At 37.8% G+C, this 23,690-nt stretch overlaps 2 protein-coding genes across 4 annotated transcripts; both read left to right on the forward strand.

The window, feature by feature from the left end:
- Positions 1-7,857: 7,857 nt before the first annotated feature.
- On the forward strand, positions 7,858-14,023 carry LOC107177807 (BTB/POZ domain and ankyrin repeat-containing protein NPR1-like). Of its 3 annotated transcripts, none has more exons than XM_052439743.1 (4): positions 7,858-8,467; positions 9,561-10,314; positions 10,749-10,940; positions 11,261-11,497. In XM_052439743.1, the coding sequence occupies exons 1-4, from the start codon at positions 7,961-7,963 to the stop codon at positions 11,362-11,364; spliced, it is 1,557 nt and encodes a 518-aa protein (XP_052295703.1). In that variant the 5' UTR covers positions 7,858-7,960; the 3' UTR covers positions 11,365-11,497. The 3 variants fall into 3 exon arrangements, with proteins under 3 accessions (XP_052295703.1, XP_024956126.2, XP_052295704.1); XM_025100358.2 differs by lacking the exon at positions 11,261-11,497 and adding an exon at positions 13,337-14,023 and having other exon boundaries at positions 7,859-8,467; XM_052439744.1 differs by lacking the exon at positions 11,261-11,497 and adding an exon at positions 11,041-11,253 and having other exon boundaries at positions 7,859-8,467.
- A 2,755-nt stretch (positions 14,024-16,778) lies between these two features.
- On the forward strand, positions 16,779-22,735 carry LOC127901870 (uncharacterized). The gene is made up of 5 exons (XM_052439898.1): positions 16,779-17,222; positions 18,590-18,688; positions 19,061-21,343; positions 21,737-22,603; positions 22,697-22,735. Exons 1-5 carry the CDS (start codon positions 16,779-16,781, stop codon positions 22,733-22,735), a joined length of 3,732 nt encoding a protein of 1,243 aa, XP_052295858.1.
- Positions 22,736-23,690: the final 955 nt, after the last annotated feature.

Here is a 23,690-nt window from a genome sequence, read left to right on the forward strand (position 1 = left end):
CATTCATCAATTAGATTGTAAAATTATTATATTGTTTCAAGTCCAGTGAGACACAACTTATAACATTGATGGAATGAATCGCATTATTCATAAACTCATTTCATAAAATATTTTTATATAAAATTGTATAATTTATAGGTTATGGTTAAAAAGTTAAGAAAAAAAAAGGTGTACTACAATTGGGATGAGGCATGCATGAGTAGTCACATTAGTTGCTGAACAAACTTTGCCTTTTAATTTTGGAGACATTACTATCTCAAATTTTCTATTATCGATTAAGATAATCTTTTTTAAAAAAAAAAAAAAAAGCTGGAGATTCTTTTTTCCTTAAAAAAATGAAGAAAAATTTAGAAAGTTGTGAGAGAGGGAGAAACAAAGTAATTATATTAACAAATATAATGTGTTTAAGGTGCGTTTGGCACACTGTATTATATTATGCTGTATTGCATTATTTTAATGCAGGTGTATTGTATTATTATGTATTGTATTAGTATTGTATTAGCATAATGTTGTACAACGTTTGATGCTACATTGTACTGTATTAATTTTTTGTGATTAACTTAAATTATATATTTAGAAAATAATATTTATTAGTACCTAGAAAAATACTAAATATATAAGTCTTAAATTTTAAAAATTTAACATTATTTTTTAGTATAAATGTTAAAAAATATCACAATGTTTTGTAAAGATCGAAACTTATAGCCTTATATTTTCGACAGCGTAACATTTATTTTTCAGTATTTCCTAAATATATAACATGTGAAATAAAGATCGAAGTAAATAATTTAATCAAATAATCTCTAAATAATATCATAACTTAATGATATTTTATGTTATTATTTTTATTGGTATTAATTTTAAATTAATATTATTTAAATTTATTCATACATAAATATTTATTGTTAGTTATATTAAATTTTTAAATAATAATCAATTTTTATATATTAATTATTATAAAATTAAATAATACATTATTTAGTTATATTTTTAATATAATGAAAATTAAAATATGAATAATAAATAATAAAATTATTAATTTATTTCTATAATTATGATGTGAACAGTGTTATAATACACTATAATCACATGCACCAAACACACCCTTAATGCAGCAATACAAACTAATAAATTATAATTTATAAGATTAGTTTATAGAATCTTACATATAAAATTATATCCTCTAAATAAACATAAATTATAATTTATAAGATTAGTTTATAGAATCTTACATATAAAATTATATCCTCTAAATAAAAATATTCACACCTCTTTTGACTTCTCAGTTAGATGATCTTTCTAACGTCTCTCTAGCGATAAACACATTTTTATAAAACAAAACAGAAAAAATTATATATAATTGTTCATAAGGACTATTTGTACATGGTACACAATTGGCCACTAAAGTTATTTGAGGAGAAAAGTTATATGACATGGGTACATCATATTATCAGTATATATTAGCAGACCCATTTGTCCCGTACACTTCAATTGTTGGTAGCATTTTTGCTTGCGCGATGGTATGTTTCTCGTCGTTACTGCGTGGTGGCATTTACTAGAAAATATTTTGAATGCATAGTTTTAATTTAATTAGTTATAAAATTTTTATACCCTCCGTTTGCCATAAGAATGTGTTCCTTTTCAGGTATTCTTATGCCTTATTAGTTTTTGTACCTTTACAATTAGTGATTTTTTTTTCAAAAGAGAGAGGTTAAATTTTAGTACATTGATATCTCAACAAAATGTTAGAACCTTTGCACCACTAGAGATATTTTCTTAGAGCATTTACTGAGCGTTCTATGATTGCAGTTGAGACGGGTCGACGCTACTGCCCTCATTGCTCGTTTTTGGACTGTGATTGGTCTGATGCTCCCTCCTAGAAAATGGTACTCCCGAAGAGCAGAGACTCAAAGGGCACGCTTCATGGAACTTAAAGAAGACTTGCAGAAGGGATTTTACAAGGACATGGCTGAGAAAAATCGTTCAGCTTTGTCATCATCCTCGTCGTCGTCGTCTTCTCCGAAGGAAGGAGTAAAGTGTAAGGGTAGGAAAAGGTGATGCTTAGCTGCTTGTCTTTGTTATTCATTTCTAGGAAGCTGAGAGAGTTTTAGTGAGTTTGATTGTTACTTGTAGAGAGATACTCTTAGAGCCTATGTTATGGCTTATGTTGTATAATAGCAGAGGAACTTCAAGCTTGCATTGTTGTATTTTCCCTGGTATTTGGCATGTAATATACTAAATGACAAAGAATTTTCTAATTTTAGAGGGGAAAAATGTGTCAGTTAATTATTTGTTTATTTTATCTGTTTAATTCAGTTTATAATATAGCTTTTTTTTTAATAAAAAAAAAATCTCCATAGCTTCATCTGCAAATTCAGTCATGTGTAACTTCTTTCAGGGAGAAAAGAAGGGAAAAAAAAAAAAAAGCATTTGTACCTATATTTTAGAGTACTGACTCTCATATAGAAATTGGTTAAGATGACATTAATGTTCTTTAAAATAGATGGATATGCAGAATTTTCATCGAAATTGAAATTAGAAATGGATCAATATGAATGATATATATACAGAACTTTTTAATAGAATTTTTATACAAAAATTTGTAGCTCATTACTCTCCAGAAGAAAAATAAATTTTTAATTGTAGATATTAAGTTTTAAATTTATAATGTAATAAATGTGACTTAAGGTGCACAGCACCCATATAATAATAATTAACAAAATAAAATTCAAATTTTGTAAATTACCAATGGCCTTTCAGCATTAGGACGAAAAGGACTAAGTGGGAACTTGAAGGAGGTTGATTTGAATGAAACGCTCTCTATGCAAGCCAAGAGATGCCAATTGAGACTGCAAACTCTGCTCAAAACAGGTATTTATATACTTTATTAACTTTTGCACCTTTCTATTTACTGATTATCTTTTTAATTAACTAATACATGTATCCATGTTTCTCCTTCCATTTCATTAGAAGTAATGTGCAGCTAATTAATCAGCATATCAGTATACAACAATACTTCCACATAAGCAAATAAATCTTACAATCCTTCTTACATGATTTAAAAAAAAATACTTCTAGAAGTCTTCTAAATACAAACATAAACAGAATTCAACTGCTAAAACCATACCAAAATTCAAGCTTCAATCAGTAATACACACGGCTAATTATTAAAAACATCTAGCCAGAAACCTTATTGAAGCTCAATCCTTCCGAAGCATTCTTCAAATTAATAATTGCTACTATCTGTGAAAAATAATTGACAAGGAGTCAGCTGTTAACTCAATCAGTAGAAACATTCATAACGAACAAAAAGAATTCTTTGTGCAATAGTTTCAGAAAATTCATTTAACCCTTCAAACGAAACAGAGTAATTTTTCTAACGCAGTCATGATTTATATAAAACATAAACATTAGTTTGATTTTAAAGGGAGGTTATTGGGAAGTTAAAATTGGCAGTTGTGGGAAAAGGGTAATAGCAGTTATAAAATCTCTTTTAAAGCAAATTCAAATTTTAGGAGTACTTAATTCAATAAAATAAGGAATAAATAAAGCTTTCGTTGAAACAAAACTAAGTAAATTCATTTAAAGCAAAACAGGATGCGAGCATTACTACGGGTTCTTATGTTTACCCGCAGTCAGACATCCGGGACCTTGTTATTTGGAGACAAGACTTGATTGTGGCATGTTTCCGCAGCCAGATATCTTTTACTTCATTATTTCCTAAACATCTGTGGATAAGAGAACCCTAAGCCTATTGAGAATAAATTCTGTAATCCAAGACTCTTCAATTCTTTCATTTGTGGCTAATTAGTTATAAAATTTTGGAATTTCATGCTCCATGGCACTTGCAAAATGTATTTTATATTCTTAAGATGCCAGTGGATGAACTGAAATAATAAAAAATGGAAAACAGACTTAATGCCGATAGCATTTCTTAAGAAAAAATTGGGATGTTTATAATTTTCTTAGAGCATTTGCTGATCTTTCTGTGATCGCAGTTGAGACGTGTGACCGCAACTTCCCTCATTGCTCAGTAGTGGCTGATAATTTTTTGCATTTCAACTCCCCTCATTGCTCAGAAGTGGTTGATGAGTTTTTGGATTGTGATTGGTCCGATGCGTCCTTCCTAGAAAAGGGTACTCCTGATGAGCAGAAACTCAAAAGGGCAGGCTTCATGAAACTTAAAAGTAGACATGCAGGAGGCATTCTGCGAGGACCTGGCTTATCACCGTCGTTCAGGGCTGCCATCATCCTGGTCGGCATTTTACAAGTACATGGCTGAGCGCAATCGTTCAGGTATGTCGACATCCTCGGCATCGAGCAATTAAGCATCACCTTTCCCTAAAAGTCATATTTGACAGCTAGGAAACTAAAAAGAGTTTAGCGCGCCCGATTGGTATTTGTATTTTTTTTTTTTTTTCCCTCAAGTGATCTGGTATGTATCAATTAGTTTGTAAATTATTGTATTGTCTCAAGTCCCGTGAGACGCGAACGTATAGCATGGATCACAAACTCATTTCATATAACATTGATTTTGTAAAATTATATAATTTATAGGCTATGCTCAAAAAATTAGAAAAGAAAAAAGAATTGTATTACAATTGGTACGAGGCATGCATGCGTATGTCATATCAGTTGCTGAACAAACTTTGCCTTTCAATTTTGTAGGCATTACTATCTCAAATTTTCTATTATCATAAATGAGTTTTCTTTTTCTTTTTAACAAATCATAAATGAGATTAAGATAATTTTTTTTTTTAAAAAAAAAAGAAAACTGGAGATTTCTTTTTATATTTCCTTAAAAAATGAAGAAAAGTTTAGAAAGTAGTGAGAGATGGAGAAATAAAGTATTTATATTCATAAATATAATTTGTTTGGTGCAGCAACACAAACTAATAAATTATAACTTATGGGATTAGTTTACAGAATCTTACATATAAAATTATATCCTCTGAATAAAAATCTTCACACCTCTTTTGACTTCTCATTTAGACCCCCTTTCTGGAACCTCTTCAGCGATAAACACATTTTCATTAAGCAAAACAGAAAAAATTATATATAATTGTTCATAACGACCATTTCATTTGTACATAGTATGTAATTGGCCACTAAAGTTATTTGAGGGGAAAATTTACATGAGATGGGTGCATCACATTATCAATATTTTAGTCTCAATTTGAACATACATTGGCTGCACGAATCTTATTAGAATGGTCTCTCATAAATTTTTCTCCAATTTGAGAGATAGTGGGGAGTGATCAAAGTGCATCTATACAGAATTAATTAAAATAAAATTTATTTTTTAACTATTTTTACTCAAAGTAGTAGTTCTTCTTTTTATTAGTGTTATTCCAATTATATCAAATTAAGTAGTTCATTAAATTTTTTAAGTAACGTATGGTCTGGAGTTTTTATACATCCAATATTAGTGTTATTCCTTTTGCCCTTTTGAGCACGAATTCGAATCCAATACTTTATAATAAAGATATAAAATTATTCAGTTCAAAAGATATAACATTATTATAATACTAATAATAACATTAAAATATTAAAAAATAAGTAAAAAAAAAATCCAAAATTTTTACTGTTATATAACGCATAGCCAAAGCGATAGCGAAACATCAAATTGTTTTTATTTCAATCTTCGCGCAACTGCCGGTGACATATTTTTTCTCTGTTTCACGTAAATACCCAAAACTAAACTTTGCATGTATCATTCTTGTATTTTTGTTATTCATTCACAGATCCTTCTCTTCTTTGCTTTTCTTTTTTGCTGTAATTTTTTATGAGACACTCTGTTTCAGTTCTGTTTCTGGTTTTGTTTCAGTTTAATATTATTGGTTCGGTTATGTTCTGCTCTGTTCTCTGTTGTATATATATATGTATATATTTTTGGCCTCGAATTGCTTTGATCACCGGTTTTGTAATTCATTTATCATGAATTTTAGATACCCATTAAACTTGTTTGGTCATGCATTCACTTGATTGTTAGATTCAGCTGCCATTTTCATGGTGGGTTTGTAAGATAGTCTCTGACTAACATACGGCATTGATTATGAATGATGGTTTTGTGAGATACATCATACAGACGTTAACTCGTATTAATGTGTACTCACTTCATTCAAAAGATTAGTGTTTTTCTCTTCTTTTTTTTAAAATTTGAAATGCATCTTTTCGCATTTTATAGGTGAAAGAAAGAAAAATAATATTGCAGAACTAGAATAAAGAAGCCTATTGTGGTATCTATTGTCCAAGGAAGCTTCAATGGAAGTCAAATCTTAGCAGAGCCAGGCGGAGTCGTTGCTGAAGGAATATATATTAGCAGACCCATTTGTCCCGTACACTTCAATTGTTGGCAGCATTTTTGCTTGCAAGATGGTTTGTTTTTCATCGTTACTTACAAGAAAATATTTTGAATGCATAGTTTTTATCTAATTAGTTATAAAATTCTTATACCCGCTGTTTTCTGTAAGAGTGTGTTCCTTTTCAGGTCTATGATCTTGCCCAATTGATGAGTGCTGTTCACTTTAAAAGTTATTCCAGTTTCTCCTACATACAGCGGGTGGAGTGGAGTAACAGGTGATCGAATACTTTCATTTAGTTCAATTGACATTTCTTTTTCAATTGGTAAAGTTTAATCATTTTTGTTAAATCGACAACTTATGCAGGGCCATATCAACCGTCCATGCCATTTTTGTTACAGCTATGTCTTTGTACTTCGTGTTTTGGTCTGATCTCAGAGTTTGTGCGTAGCACACTTGTTTCTATTGTTTGATTGTCCCTTCATAGACATTTCGATAAACTGTTATTTTTGTTCTTTGGAAGTGAATATTTTCCGCAACTAGAACTCCGAAGCATCTGGAATGATCCATTTTATGATTCTTAATACCTATAAAAGAATGTCATAGAAAACAGTTTCCAAAGGAAGTTGCATGTGGTTTGAATTTGTCTTTGGAAGTCACTAATTGCTTGGAGCACACTGTTAGCCAGTCGTGATTCCATCCACTTTTTTGGATAGACAATTATGCATCCATCTGATCTGGTCTAAACTAGTTTTTAATAAATAATTGCCCAACGATTTAGTCTGAGTGTTACAGCCCAGTCTTTGTTGTCAATACTCTTTCCCCCGTCGTGGATGAGCGCCATAACAGCTTCTTAATGTTTTGCAGTGGCTTTTGCACGGTTGTTTTTTTCCTTCTGAAGCTAGAGTAGCTATGGATAGAGCAGATGCCGATGCCACCAATTTTTATACTGGCCTTTCAGCATCAAAATCAAAAGGATCAAGCGGGAACTTAAAGGAGGTTTATTTGAATCAAACACCCTCTATGCAAGCCAAGAGACTCCAATTAATACTGCAAGCTCTGCTTAAAACAGGTATTTATCTCAACAAAATATTAGAACCTTTGCACCACTAGAGACATTTTCTTAGAGCATTTACTGGACTTTCTATGATTCCAGTAGAGACGGGTCGACGCTCTACCGCAATCCATCTGTCTATTTATTATTTGTTTGGAAATGTAACAATTTATAGCTGGCAAAGTAATAGAGTTGTATACTTGTATTTAATTTGTTATTATTTTTTTTTTAATGACTCGGTAATGTCATTGTCCATGGTGTTTTGTCATTTCGAAATTTTGAGCTTTCAGTTCTTGATTTTAGCGTGAGGGGTATCTTTGTCTTTTCAGTAGTCAACAAACGGTCAACAAAACAGTCTACAAGCAATCGGGGGGGAAATCGGAGATAAGCTGATACTTTCTATCATAGTGGAGAAACGACAAACCTCAGGGTAGAAAACTGGAAATTACCCCTTCGCGACCCGTGAACTTGGGTCAAAACTTTCATCTTTAAACCTAATAGGTAGATCGCGATTCAAGCTTCAGTTATAAGCCTTTCATTGTGATTGATATTATTCTTTCTTGATATATATATATATATATATATATATAGATTCAGTTTGAATATGGTTCTTGATGGTATCATGGAAAATGCGAACGAAAAGTCAGCATCTTTGAGTTTTGTCTCATCATATCAAACTTGTTGGTCCACTAATCAATCAACAGGCACTTGTGATCTTGATAATTTGAACTTAAGGAGGCAAAGCAGCAATCCCAAAGAGACATGGCTTGAAGCTGAGATTGTTGTTGAGGGCAAATCAGTGGCGGTTAATCGCAGCATATTGTCTGAGCGCAGTCAATTTTTTCGTCGGCTTTTTAATTTGAGAAATGATGGGAAAGCCAGGTATCTTTTGACTGATTTGGTGCCTCATGGGAAGGTTGGATATGAAGCTTTCAAGGATACCTTGCATTTTCTTTACGTTGGAATGATTAAGGAATCTCCTCCAGAAGTGTCCACGTGTGTTGATGATGCTTGTGCTCATTTTGCTTGCCCTCCTGCTATTAATTATGGTATTGAGTTGATGTATGCTTCCGCTGCTTTTCAGATGAAAGAACTCGTTGTTCTTTCGGAGGTAATTGTGCTTCCCTGCTATTTGTATTGCTTAAATTTATGCTTCTTGGTATAGTTTTAACATATATGGGATTGAAATCAATTTCAGTTGTGAAGCAACTTCGGTGGTTCCCAATATTAGGCATTGTAGTAGATCCAAAACTAGCTTATTAAAAAGTGTAGATACCGTAGAGCCCAAAACTTCGTCTTATCTTGCAAGAGTCCGTTGTTTTATTTTGAAAGAGACAAAAGTGATGATGATGGGCAGCGAGCTCTAGGAATCAATGCTTGCTGACACTGACTCCCAAGAATCAATGAGTCTGAATTTGATAGGTGCACCTATCCTATCACAAAAGCTTTTGCGTTGAATTTCTAACCAAGGAAAATTGTCACTTCTGTCTGTAGGCTTCATAGATTTGTTCAAGCCTTCAAGGATGTCTAGCTGTTACTTACCGTCCAACAATGGTGCTACATTTCTAGTGAATGATATGTTATTCTACATCTGTATATTGCAACTTTGACAAACTTCGCCTTTCCTTTGTTGATTCACTCGTCTCACTTTTATTAAATTGCCCGATTATGAAATGGTCTATTGGAGACTAGCAATGGAAGGTTTCTTCTGGAAAAAATTTTACTTGACCACCAATTTTCATTTGGGTGGGTGTCAGTTCATGCTCTGGCTTGACTGTTCTGTTATTTAGGTTGTTTTATCCGTATTTTCTCACTCACTTGATAGTTAGTTCTCTCATGCTTTCAAGCTCAACAGTGAATGCGGATGCGAGAGATTCTCTTTTTTCCCGTACAGGCTATAACCTAGCAAATCATTAATGCTGTAGAATAACATCTTGTGTAGGTGAGCTTATGTCTCTGAACATTGGTCCATCGGCATTTAGGTTCGATAAACATGGCACTGATTTTCCCCCTCATTATTATTTTCCTACACAGATTATCCCTGTTAAGTATTTGAATTTTGAATATATTATTCTGAATCAAAACTCTATCTGTCTGTGTAGCATTTTGTATATGCTTTATGATGTTTACCAATAATTACCCACTATGGGGTATTTGAATTTTGAATATATTATTTTGAATCAAAACTCTGTCTGTCCGTGTAGTTTAGGCTTCTGTACATGGCTGGGAAGGCTCCTGTGGAAGATGTAATCCCAATTCTCGTGGCTGCCTTCCATTGCCAACTGAACATGCTCCATTCTTACTGCATCCAGAGAATTGCAGGGTCAAATCTTGACAATGTTTGTCTCGAGAAAGAGCTTCCTGATGAAGTTTCAAGAGAAATCAAATCACTCCGTGTCAAATCCAACCAGGAGTCTGAAGCTAATATAGCAGAAGTGGATCCTATGCATGCAAAAATAGTCAGAAGTATCCAAAAGGCGCTGGACTCTGATGACGTTGAACTGTTGAAGCTTCTTCTGGATGTATCTAATGTCACTCTGGATGATGCTTATGCTCTGCACTATGCTGCTGCCTACTGCAGCCCTAAGGTTTTTAAGGCAGTGCTCAATATGGACTTGGCTGGTCTCAATCTTAAGGATGCAAGAGGTCGTACGGTGCTTCATGTGGCTGCAAGGCGTAATGAGCCAGAAGTGATGGTGACTCTGCTGAGCAAGGGAGCATGCGCGTCAGAAACTACATCAGATGGGCAAACAGCTGTAGCAATCTGTCGGAGAATGACAAGGCGAAAGGATTATATTGAAGCTTCAAAGCAGGGGCAGGAAACTAACAAAGACCGGTTATGCATTGACGTCCTTGAGAGAGAGATGAGAAGGAACTCCATGTCTGAGAACTTGGCAATGTCATCGGAGGGGATGGATGATGATTTCCAAAGGAAGCTGGACTTTCTGGAAGAAAAAGGTGATATTTCTTTACGGGTATTAGTTCATCACCTTCTCAGAGTTTTTGCTATGCACACTTCTTTGTACTGTTTGTTTGTCCCTTCATATGGAAAATAGAGGTGATATTCCTTTACTGGTATTAGTAAATCATCTTCTCAAGAGTTTGTGAGTCCCTTCATTTTAGCATCTCGAACACACATGGGCTCACTGCTTGGGGCACACTGTTGGCCAGTCATGTGATTTGATCCCCTTTTTTGGAATAGAGAATTCTGAATCCATCTGATCTAGGCTTGGTGGTTTGCACTGAACTGGTTTTTGATAAATAATTGTACAAGACTTTGTCATCAAATCCTTTTTTTTTTTTTTTTTTTTTGTTTTCCAAAGGTAAAGAGGTACAAAACAATTTACGCCTATCCTGGATGAGTGCCATAACAGCTTCTTAATATTTTGCAGTGGCTTTTGTACGGTTTTTTCCTTCTGAAGCTAGAGTAGCTATGGAAATAGCAGGTGCGGATACCGCCACTGGCCTTTCAGCATTAGGTCAGAACGGACTAAGTGGGAACTTAAAGGAGATTGATTTGAATGAAACGCCCTCTATGCAAGCCAAGAGACGCCAATTGAGACTGCTAACTCTGCTTAAAACAGGTATTTATATACTTAAAAACTTTTGCACCTTTCTATTTACTGATTATCTTTATAATTAACTAATACATGTATCCTTGTTTCTCCTTCTATTTCATTAAAGGGAGGTTATTGGGAAGTTAAAATTGGTAGTTGTGGGAAAAGGGTAATGGCAGTTGTAAAATCTCTTTTAGAGCAAATTCAAATCAAGTTTCAAATTTTAGGAGTACTTAATTCAATAAAATAAGGAATAAATAAAGCTTTCATTGAAAAAAAACTAAGTAAATTCATTTAAAGCAAAAAAGGATGCGAGCATTACTATGGGTTCTTATGTTTACCCGCAGTCAGACATCTGGGACCTTGTTATTTGGAGACGAGACTTGATTGTGCCATGTTTTCCACAGCCAGATATCTTTTAGTTCATTATTTCGTAGACATCTGTGGATAAGAGAACCCTAAGGGTGCGTTTGGTACATTGTATTGTATTATACTGTATTGCATTATTTTAATACTAATGTATTGTATTATGTTGTATTGCATTAGCACTGTATTATAATAATGTTATACAATGTTTGGTGTTACACTGTACTGTATTAGATTTTAATTATATTATATTTTGTGTTACAATTGTTGTAACATAAACACGACCAAAATAAATTGTACTAAATAATCTAAGTAAGAGTTATGTAGTATATGTAATAATACTATTTATATTATTATTATTAATAATTCTAAATTAATATTATTCAATTTTATTTATATTTAAATATGTATTATTAGTTTATTAAATTATTTAAAAATAATTAATTTATATATATTAATTATTGTAACTTAATTAAATAATGTAATGCTATATTATATTTTTATATACTATTTAAGTATTTATTATTAATTATATTCAATTATAAATTTATTAATAAATTATAATGTAAAAATAAAAAAATAAAAATTAATATGTATGATATTATATTAAATTAAAGTTTTATTTTTATTACTATTATTATAAAGTAAAAAAAAAAAGGCAAGCTACTGACTTTTGAAACACAAAAGTCAGTAATACAGCCTAATCACGAGGGGGGGCGCGAGTTTTGATAATGCGGCAAAAGCTGCATTGTAATGCTGCTCAATATAATCCATTTGATCACCAAACACAGGTATATTTTAACTAATGTTGGGCCCACAAGATAATACAATGCAATACCACATGCCAAACATACCCTAAGTGTGCGTTTGGCACACTGTATTGTATTATGTTGTATTGTATTATTTTAATGCTGGTATATTGTATTATGTTGTATTGCGTTAGCATTGTATTATAACAATGTTGTATAATGTTTGGTGCTACACTGTACTATATTAATTTTTAATTAAACTATATTTGGTGTTACATTGTATTATATTAATTTTTATGATTAATTAAATTAAATAATAAAAAATTATATTTATTAATACTTAGAAAAATAATAAATATAGAAATCTTAATTGTAGAAATTTAACAATTTTTTAGTAAATATTAAAAATTAATGATTAAATTTCTAAAATTTGTATTATAATTATGATAAAATAAATTTATAAAATTTAATATTATATGTAAATAATAAATTTAGATTATAATTAATATTATAATTGTTAATATAAATTAATAAATTATTATTCAACAATATTAAATTATATTTTAATTTACAATATATTATTATTTTTACATTTTAATATATTAATAAATTTATAATTTAATATAAATAATTATAAATATTTAAATTTGTATAAATTTAAATAATATTAATTTTAAAATTAATATTAATGTAAATAATATTATAATGTGAATATATTATTTACATTAATCATTAATAAATAAAATAATATTATCATATAATTTATTTTTATATTTTATTCATTATATTAGTATTTAATAATAAAATAATTTATTTTTATGATATTTTAATAAAATAAATTTGCCTCAATTGAGGCATTAACTGTTGCCTCAATTGAGGCAAAAAGCTTCCGCATTACGCAAACCCGTCGGGTTTGCGTAATGCGGCCCCATGCCTCATTATGCTGTATTATAATGCAGTATAATAAGGTCTCAAATTTTACCAAACATCTTTTTGGCAATAAACTAATGTGAATAGTGGTATAATACCACACAATCCCATGCACCAAACACGCCCTAAGCGTATTGAGAATAAATTTCGTGATCCAAGACTCTTCAGTTCTTTCATTTGTGGCTAATTAGTTATAAAAATTGTGAATTTCATGCCCCATGCCCCTTGCAAAATGTATTTTATATCCTTAAGATGCCGGTTGTTGAACTGAAATAATAAAAAATGGAAAACAGACTTAATGCCGATAGCATTTCTTCAGAAAAACTTGGGATGTTTATAAGTTTCTTAGAGCATTTGCTGAACTTTCTGTGATCGCAGTCGAGACGGGTGAACGATACTTCCCTCATTGCTCAGAATTGGTTGATCGCTTTTTGCATTGGCCCTATGCTTCCACCCCAGAAATGGACGAGGAGAAACTTAAAGTATACGTGCAGGAGGCACTCCGCAAGGACGTGGCTTATCACCGTCGTTCAGGGCTGCCATCATCCTGGTCGGCATTTTACAAGTACATGGCTGAGAGCAATCAGTTGGCATTTTACAAGTACGTGGCTGAGAGCAATCGTTCAGGAATGCCGACGTCCTCGGCATCGAGCAATTAAGCATCACCTTTCCCTAAAAGTTATATTTGACACCTGGAAAACTAAAGGAGTTGAGTGAGCTCTGCTCGATTGGTATTTGTAGTTTCTTTTTTTTTTTCCTCAAGTGATGTGGCATGTATCAATTAGTTTGTAAAGTTATTGTATTGTCTCAAGTCCGGTAAGATGCGCGAACGTATAGCATGGATCACAAACTCATTTCATAGAATATTTTTGTGTATAATTATATAATTTATAGGCTTAGCTTAAAAAATTAAAAAAGAAAAAAAGAATTGTATTACAATTGGTATGAGGCATGCTTGTGTGTGTCATGTCAGTTGCTGAACAAACTTTGCCTTTTAGTTTTGTAGGCACTACCATCTCAAATTCTCTGTTATCATGAATGAGTATTTTTTTTTTTCTTTTTTAACAAATCATAAATGAGATTAAGATAATCTTTTTTTAAAAAGAAAAAAAAAAAGGAGATTTCTTTTATTTTTCCTTAAAAAACTGAAGAAAAATTTAGAAGGAAGTGAGAGACGGAGAATTAAAGCAATTTTATTCACAAATGTAATGTATTTGGTGCAGCAATACAAACTAATAAATTATAATTTATGAGACTAGTTTACAGAATCTTATATATAAAATTATATCCTCTGAATAAAAATCTTCTCACCTCTTTTGACTTCTCATTTAGATGCCCTCTCTAGAATCTCTCCAGCCATAAACACATTTTTACAAAACAAAACAGAAGAAATTATATATAATTCTCACAAGGACTACTTCATTTGCACATAGTACGCAATTGGTCACTAAAGTTATTTGAGGAGAAAATTTACATGAGATGGGTACATCATATTATCAGTATTTTAGTTTAAATTTGAACATACTAGAATGGTCTCTCATAAATTTTTCTCCAATTTGAGAGATGGTGGGGGAGTGGGGTTAAAGTGCATCTACATAGGATTAATTACAATTAAATTTATTTTTTAAAACTATTTTAACTAGAAGCAGTGGTAATTCTTTTTATTATTGTTATTCAAACTATATCAAAATCTCGTGACTCGTGATCAAATTAAGTAGTTCATTAAACTTTTTTAGGTGACGTATGGTATGGAGTTTTTATAAATCTATAAATATAGTAAAATATTTAATTTTGCTTGTCGTAAACTTTTAATTTGCATGGGTTAAAAAAGAAAAAAAAGAAATTCACTTATTACTTAATTAACAATTATAGAAAGAATAAATAGAAAATTATAGTTGCGTGAGAAAACTCTCGTGAAAAGGGCTCCGGATTTCCTTTCCCTGGCTTCGTGCGTTTCCTTTTGCCCTTTCGAGCACGAATTCGAATCCAGTACTTTATAATAAAGATATAATATTAAAAAATAAGAAAAAGAATCCCAATTTTTACTGGTATATAACGCAGAGCCTGCATTATGAAACACTCTTTTGCTATTCTTTTCTTTTCTTTTCTCTTTTGCTGTAATTTTTTATGAAACACTCTGTTTCAGTTCTGTTTCTGGTTTTGTTTCGGTTTAATATTATTGGTTCGGTTCGGTTCTGCTCTGTTCTACGTCGTATGTATATATGTATATATTTTTGGCCTCGAATTGCTTTCATCACCAGTTTTGTTATTCATTTATCGTGAATTTTAGATGACTTGTTCGGCCATGTTACATTCAGCTACCATTTTCATGGTGGGTTTGTAAGATAGTCTCTGACTAACACATGGCATTGGTTATGAATGATGGTTTTGTGAGATACATCATACAGACGTTAACTCGTGTTAATTTGTACTTACTTCATTCAAAAGATTAGTGTTTTTCTCTCTTTTTTAAAAAATAAAATAAAATTGAAAGGCCCCTTTTCGCATTTTATAGATGAAAGGAAGAAACATAATATCGCAGAACTAGAATAAAGGAGCCTATTCTGGTACCTATTGTCCGAGGAACCTTCTGTATATTCGGTAGGAACTACCATGGGAAGTCAAATCTTACCAGAGCCAGGCGGAGTCGTTGCTGAAGGAATATATATTAGCAGATCCATTTGCCCGTACACTTCAATTGTTGGTAGCATTTTTGCTTGCACGATGGTATGTTTGTCATCGTTATTGCGTGGTGGTATATGTTTGGGAGAGATACTGTTTGGGATAAGTATGTCGACGAGACCAGGAATGACGAGCAGATATCGGATGGCAGAGTTCCGCGAACCGGTGTGTTCCGTGAAAGCCTGGTGCGCGGAAGAACAGGAGCAGAAATATCCTGTTCGTCCACGATGTTGTCATCCGCGAGGCCAATTTCCTATAAGAGGCATACGGCCATTCCGGCTAGAGGTCGATAGGCGAGGAGACCCGGTCGACAGCAGTTGGCAAGACATGCTCTCCAGCCCGAGAATCTAGGCACGACAGCCACGCTTTCCCCTGAACCGTGGCGTAACACGCAAGATCTCACAGAACCACGACAGCCACGCTTTCCCCTGAACCGTGGCGTAACACGCAAGATCTCACAGAACCCCGACAGCCACGCTTTCCCCTGAACTGTGGCGTAACACGCAAGATCTCACAGAACCCCGACAGCCACGCTTTCCCCTGAACCATGGCATAACACGCAAGATCCCACGTTTGCCCATAACGCTGCAGTCAGAGCCCCAGACCGTCTCGAGAAAAGCGAAAAACGGGGATTCAGAGGAAGCCTATAAAAAGGTAGCCAACGAAGGTAAAAGGGTTGGCATTTTTGAGATAAAAGAAAAAAACCACGAAAAAAGCCACAAGACCCGTGGCAAGCGTTCCCCGAACCTTGATATCTGACTTGAGCGTCGGAGGGTTTGCGCCGGGAGAACAACCGGCGTACTCTGACTTGTCTGTGTGTGCAGGGATATCTGGAGAAGAAGCATTACTAGGACACCTCCTGGTCGTGGGGAAGTTGATCGAGCAGAGATCCTGGTCGTATAACGAGGAGAACTGGAATCTCGCATCAACATTTTGGCGCCGTCTGTGGGGATCCAGAGCAAAAAGCTTCTGTTGATAGCAAGAAGAGGGGTGAAGTAAGCGAAAAGCAATGGAGACAGGAGGAAGTAGTGCACAAGGGGGTGATATGAGGCTTAACGATTCCGTGACGCTGAGGGAGATAGTCAACGAAGCACGGGAAAAAGTCATGTTCGACCGGATGGAACGGATGGAAAAGCAGATGGAGACCTTGACAACCATCCTGCATGAGCTGCGGAGCGAGCGAAGGGTAATCCAAGAGGGAAGGGTGAGAGGTGGTGGAGTGGCACCAGGTCCCGATGGTGCGGGGAGAAGTCAAACCACAGGGAGACTCGGTGGTGAGAGGGGTAACGTACCTCTACGGGGAGAATTTCATAGAGAAAGAGAGCGGTCCCCGGCAAGACAGACTTGTGACGCGGACGACGGGGTGGTGAATGCAGAGGAAACAGAGTTGAGGCAACACTTGCAAGATGTAGAGCAAGAGCGGGATCAAGTTGCAGCACGTGACCCTGGTCGTGCAGGGCAGCTGGAGGAGGAAGTGCGCAGACTAGCGCAAATAATTGACGACATGCAAGGGAGGAACAGAGCCCCTAGTTGGAGGATAATGCTGGACGGAGAATCGCCGCTCGCAGCGGAGATCATGAGGGTGTTGTGCAAATTTTAATGTACTCGCAAGCGCACGAATCTATTGTAGTATAGATCTATGGTGACGAGTGTCGATCCCACGAGGAGGTGGATTTTAATTGTGTAGAATTAATTTTGTAAATGGGTTGTTGGATTTGTGGTGGAAATGATTTGGTATATGCTAAAACTTAAATTAAAATAGCGAGAATAAATTCTAAAATTGGAATTGCAATGGCGAGAATAAATTGAAGATAATTCTATTGAAATGACGTACTTGGGTATCTGGATCCGTATCAACATGCATCATGGGCTAAATAATCCGTATTAATGCCAATTAAATCATGAGGGGGGAATCCACACCTCATGAACCACGCTCTAATCAATATGGTGCTAAGGGCTTATCGTGCCAAATAATAATAACCTTATACTAGAGAGCCGGTGTAACCAAGGCGGTATCTAGACAAGATCAGTATTATTTGTCGACGATAAGTCAAATCATCCACAAAAACTAGAGGGGAAAAGAAAATAAATTTACCAAATAAAGCCCATGACACATGTTGAGACTTCACCTTCAACCCAAGCTTGAAAGAAAATTAGCCACTCATAATTGAACTAGGGGCAAAAAGGGAATTTATTAAAATACAAAGAAAATACAAGATGGAGAAGGAATTACAGAAAATGGATCCCAAAAATGGATTCAGAGATATCAAATTAGGGGGGGAGGCCCCCTTTTTATAGATACATGGAGTAAATCATGGCCATCGGATTAAAAACAGTTTGGACGCTCAGGATTGCGCCACGTCATCAGTCAACAGTCCACGGTTTGACCACGCGGATGAACAGTAACACGGTTTGACCCGACTTTGAACAGTAACGCGGTTTGACCCGGATGAACAGTAACGCGGTTTGGTTGAAAATAATCCTGTATGATGCATGCACCGTACGCGAGATTTTTCGTCCACTGATATGCTGCCACGTCACCATCAACAGTACATAAGAATTTTAGTCCAACAGGATCGTGACACCTCATCAGTCAATGCCACATCATCGGTCAATGCCACGTCATCATCCGTCTATGTGAACAGTGTCGTGAACAGTAACGTATACAGTACCGTACACGTGAATAGTACCGTTTTTCCTTTTATGCTCCTCCTAAGGTTTTCGACCGTCCTGAGTTCAAAAGTGATGTCCGTTTTGCCGTCTGATCTCTCCTTTATTGTGAAATGACTATAATGCCCCTAAAATACATAAAATACTTAATTAAAATAAAACACATGTAATTAAATCACAAGAAGGTTAAATATATAAAAGTAAGGGTTGTTAGTAAGACTTAAAATGTAAAATGACGGTTTTCTCCTTTATAAATATGCATTTTCTAACACTCAACAGAGGGCAGTTATTCCGAGAGATTTCCGCCTCCCCAACCTCAGATACTCGGGAAGAACTGATCCGCTGATGCACATAGAGCGCTTCAACGACATAACTGGGGTACAAGGACTATCTCAACCCCAAAGGTGCAGGGTGTTCCCACTATCCCTCGAGGGACGTGCACGAGAATGGTACAGGAAACTTCTTCGGGGCAGCATTAAAACCTTCGAGCAGATGTGCCAGGAATTCGCAGAGCAGTTCAGTGGGGCGATGTCACCGGAAGATGACATGATGGAGCTGAAAAGCATGAAACAGGGGGAGCAAGAATCCCTTCGGGAATTCATCAAGAGGTTTCATCGGGCTGTCCTCGACTTGGGAGCCTTCAACCACCCTCAGGCGTTAAGGGGATTGAAAGAAGGGGTGAAGATAGGAAGGCTGTGGTACAATTTGAGAAGCCCAGCTATTCAAACGTATGCGGCCGCATACGAGCAGGCTAAAAGAGACATCGAGATTGAAGAGGAGAAGGCTGCACGGATCAAGACAGACCAGTTAGAAGGGTTGGGGAGGAAAGAGAAGAAAGCATTACCAGGGAATGGGCCGATCAGGAGAAGGGACCACCAGGCCTCCGGTAGTGGAGCAGGAGGTAGGGTCACCGCTTACCAGCCTCATCAGAGGCCACCACAGTATCAGCACAGCAGGGCGCAACCTCCTCGTCCCCCAGCTAGGGAACCTTGGACAAGAAATGATCTGGCATCTGGTGGTCTTCATCAACATTCCCACGGTGGCAGGACGAGCAGACCAGAGGTACTTCCACCGCCCCCAACTCAGAGCGGGGCAAACAGAGAAAGAGCGGTGCATCTGATTGACCAGAACCAGGACTATGGGCGGTACACTCCCTTGAAAATGTCCCTGGATGAGGTATACGAGGCCATAAAGGATCGAGGGCTGCTGCACCCCCCTACACCAATAACAAAGCTACCCAACATGAGGGATAGAGGACGTTATTGTAAGTTCCATGGCACCCATGGCCATACCACAACAGAGTGTAGAGATCTCAAGACCCAGGTCGAAGATTTGGTGAGAAATCGGTACCTGGACGAGTTTATGGATGGGACTTTTCCGATGGTGGCCACGACAGATGAAGGGGAGCAGAGCGATAGAATCTTGAGGCGCGAGCAGCCCGCAGTGAGAGTGATAGCCGGGGGCCCAACTTTGGCCAGAGATTCAAACAGATCGAGAAAAAATTATGCTAGGTACGCCATGACCAGTAAAGAGGTACTCCTCAACACCCCAGCAGCCAAACGAGCAAGGGTCAGGCAAGTGCCAATCATGTGGACGGATGAGGATGAGGAAGGGATTCTATACCCCCACGAGGATGCCTTAGTCATCAGGGCTACGGTCGCTAGCAAGAAGTTTGACCGGATACTGGTTGATACAGGGAGCTCAGTTGATGTGTTGTTTAAGTCAACCCTGGAAGAGATGGGAATAGCCGACCGAAAGTTGGAATACACCAACACCTCCTTGAAGGGGTTCGGGGGAGGGAAGCTGGTTCCTCTGGGCGTGGTCGAACTGCCCATCACAATTGGGAGCCCCCCGACAGAAAGAACAGTGATACTGGACTTTGTCGTAGTGGATGAGGAAGGTCCTTACCAGATGATCTTAGGTCGGCCATTCTTAAGGATGAGCAAAGCGGTGTTGTCCAACCATTATCTGGCTCTGAAGTACCGGGTGAATGGGGTAGTAGGAGTGGTACGAGGAGACCAGAGGATCGCAAGAAGCTGCTACTCCTCGGCAATACAGATAACATCCCTCGATACCCGAGTGGAAAACAAGACTGGCAGACAAGAACCTGTAGAGGATCTGGAAACAGTGAGCATGGGACCAGAGAACCCGGGAAAGACGATCAGAATCGGGTCAAGACTTAAGAGAGAGCAAAAGCAGGAGTTGGTGAAATGCTTACAGGCTCATGCTGATGTGTTTGCCTGGACACATGAAGACATGCCAGGGATTGACCCTGAGGTAGCGTGTCATAAGCTGGCAATAAAGAAGGGTGCTCGGGCAGTAAGGCAGAAGAGGAGGTGCTTCAACCAGGAGAGGTATGAGGCTGTAAATGACGAGGTGGAGAAGCTCTTGAGAGCAGGGTTCATTCGGGAAGTCAGTTACCCAGAATGGATATCAAACGTGGTGCTGGTAAAGAAGGCAAACGGCAAGTGGAGGATGTGTGTGGATTTCACGGACCTCAACAAGGCGTGCCCAAAAGACAGCTTCCCTTTACCAAGGATCGACCAGCTAGTAGATTCAACGGCTGGACATGGTCTGCTTAGCTTCATGGACGCATTCTCGGGATACAACCAGATCCCCATGTACGAGCAGGATGAGGAGAGCACGGCTTTCATCACTAACCAAGGTTTGTTCTGTTACAGGGTGATGCCATTCGGTCTCAAGAATGCTGGGGCCACCTATCAAAGGCTGGTGAACAAAGTCTTTAAGCCGTTGATCGGGAAAACCATGGAGGTGTACGTGGATGACATGATTACCAAGTCCAAAATCCCGAAGGAACACGTCAGACACCTCGAGGAGACATTCGAGCTTCTGAGGAAGTATAAGATGAAGCTCAACCCGGAGAAGTGTGCTTTTGGGGTCGAGTCAGGGAAATTCCTGGGATTCATGGTGAGCCATAGGGGGATTGAAGCAAATCCCGAGAAAATCCAGGCGATTGTGCAAATGACGTCTCCTCGTAACCTGAAGGAGATGCAGAGCCTCACGGGGAGGTTGGCGGCGCTGAGCAGATTCATATCCAAGGCTACAGATAAGTGTCAGCCATTCTTTCAAGTGATAAGGAGGGGAAAGAAAACAGAATGGACCCCAGAATGCGAGGAAGCCTTCCGAAACTTGAAGCAATACTTACAGCAAGCTCCGCTGCTGTCCACACCGAGGGAGGGGGACAAGTTGTATCTGTATTTGGCGGTATCGGATCGGGCCGCCAGTTCTGTTCTGGTGAGAGAGGAAGAAGGAGTTCAGTATCCGATATACTACACCAGCAAGGCCCTGCTCGACGCTGAGACCAGATACCCACCGTTGGAGAAATGGGCGCTTGCCCTTGTGGTTGCTGCTCGGAAGTTGAGGCCATATTTTCAAGCCTTCCCGGTCTCGGTAATAACAAACCAGCCATTGCGTCAAACTCTGCACAAGCCAGATGCTTCTGGTCGGCTCGTCAAGTGGGCTGTGGAGCTGAGCGAGTTCGACATTGACTATAAACCCCGCGCAGCGATAAAGGCCCAGGCAATGGCCGATTTCGTAGCTGAATTCACAGAGCCCGAAGTATGCTTAGATCAACAAGATGCAGCTACAGGTGGTGACGAAACTCAAGTATGGCAGATGTCTGTGGATGGGTCATCAGGGGAGCGGGGTTCAGGAGCAGGGATTGTCCTGGAAGGCCCAGAGGGGGAGGAGATCTCTTATGCTGTAAAGTTGGAATTTGCAGCCACAAATAACCAGGCAGAGTATAAAGCCTTGATAGCAGGTCTGGAATTGGCTAAGGCCGTGAAAGCAGACAGAGTTAAGATCAGAACCGATTCCCAGCTGGTCGCGAATCATGTCAGTGAAAGATTCCAACCAAGAGAGGAGAAGATGGAACAGTACCTGAAGATAGTCAGACGGATGATGGGGAAGTTCGAGGCAGTGGAGGTGATACAAATCCCCAGGGAGCAGAATAGTCGAGCAGACATTTTGGCGAGGATGGCAGCAGTAGCCGACCCAAAAATGCCAAAGTCGGTCCCTCTGGAGGTGAAGTCCAGCCCAAGTATCGAGCAGAATTTGGGGGTGTTGCGGATAGAACAAAAATGCTCGTGGAGGGACCCGATAGTTTCATACCTTAGGGACGGGGTATTACCACCAGATAAGCTGCGAGCTCGGAAGATTAGAGCCCAGGCCTCGAGATACACGATGATCGATGGGGTACTGTATCGGCGAGGATATACACTACCGTTCCTTCGGTGTTTGGATGAGGACGACGCACATTACGTGCTGAGAGAAGTACATGAAGGAATTTGCGGAAATCATTCTGGCGGGAGGTCCCTGGCCCACAAGGTTTTAAGGCAGGGATATTTCTGGCTGACAATGCACCAGGATGCGCAAAAGAAGACCAGGAGTTGTGCAAGCTGCTAGAGTTTTGCAAATTTCTCCAACCAACCACCAGAGAAGCTCACCTCCATGGCCTCCCCTTGGCCATTTGCTCAATGGGGAATTGATCTGATCGGCCCACTGCCAAAAGGACGAGGAGCAGCAACGCATGCAATAGTTGCTATAGATTACTTCACGAAATGGATAGAGGTGGAAGCCCTTAGCAGGATCACAGAGAAGAAAACAACAGACTTCGTGTGGAGAAACCTGGTCTGTCGATACGGGATCCCTTATGCCTTGGTAACGGATAATGGCAGGCAGTTCGATAATCACAGCTTCAGGGATTTCTGCCAGAACCTCGGGATAGAGCTGAAGTATTGCTCGCCTGCTCACCCTCAATCGAACGGACAAGTAGAAGCAGCCAACAAGACCATCAAGAGGCTTCTGAAAACCAGGCTCGGAGCAAAAAAGGGTGCTTGGGTTGACGAGCTGTCAGGTGTGCTATGGGCATACAGAACAACCCACAAAACCGCAACTGGGGAGACACCGTTCGCTTTGGCTTTCGAACATGAAGCGGTGGTGCCGGCTGAGATAGGAACGACCACACACCGGACAGGTCATTTCAATTAGCAGGAGAACGACGAGCAGATATGTTTGAATCTTGATCTGCTAACGGAAAGGAGGGAGCAAGCAGCCGAGCGATCAGTCACTTACCAACAAAGGGCTGCTCGGTATTATAACCAGAAAGTGAACATACGGCAATTCAGGGTCGGAGACTGGGTACTGAGAAGAGTGAATCAGAGCACCAAAGATTCGACTCAAGGAGTACTGGGACCGAATTGGGAAGGGCCATATAGAGTCAAGCAGATAGCGGGACCCGGAGCTTACAAGCTGGTCCGCGCGGACGGCCACGAGGTGAAACGCCCATGGAACGCAGCACACCTCCGGAAATACTTCCAGTAAGACTTGTTCACGTTTGAAAGCTATTTTCGCTCATGTT

This window comes from Citrus sinensis, chromosome 4, assembly GCF_022201045.2.
Source record: "Citrus sinensis cultivar Valencia sweet orange chromosome 4, DVS_A1.0, whole genome shotgun sequence".
Taxonomy (NCBI): domain Eukaryota; kingdom Viridiplantae; phylum Streptophyta; class Magnoliopsida; order Sapindales; family Rutaceae; genus Citrus; species Citrus sinensis.

What these genes read in the sequence shown, in the direction of transcription:
- LOC107177807 (XM_025100358.2), top strand. Translation starts at nt 7,961, where the DNA reads ATGGTTCTTGATGGTATCATGGAAAATGCGAACGAAAAGTCAGCATCT. An exon ending in AACTCGTTGTTCTTTCGGAG is followed by an intron (nt 8,468 to 9,560) that starts GTAATTGTGCTT and finishes CTGTCCGTGTAG; the next exon opens with TTTAGGCTTCTGTACATGGC. An exon ending in GGACTTTCTGGAAGAAAAAG is followed by an intron (nt 10,315 to 10,748) that starts GTGATATTTCTT and finishes AATATTTTGCAG; the next exon opens with TGGCTTTTGTACGGTTTTTT.
- LOC127901870 (XM_052439898.1), top strand. Translation starts at nt 16,779, where the DNA reads ATGGAGACCTTGACAACCATCCTGCATGAGCTGCGGAGCGAGCGAAGG. An exon ending in TCGCAGCGGAGATCATGAGG is followed by an intron (nt 17,223 to 18,589) that starts GTGTTGTGCAAA and finishes AACACTCAACAG; the next exon opens with AGGGCAGTTATTCCGAGAGA. An exon ending in CACATTACGTGCTGAGAGAA is followed by an intron (nt 22,604 to 22,696) that starts GTACATGAAGGA and finishes ACAATGCACCAG; the next exon opens with GATGCGCAAAAGAAGACCAG.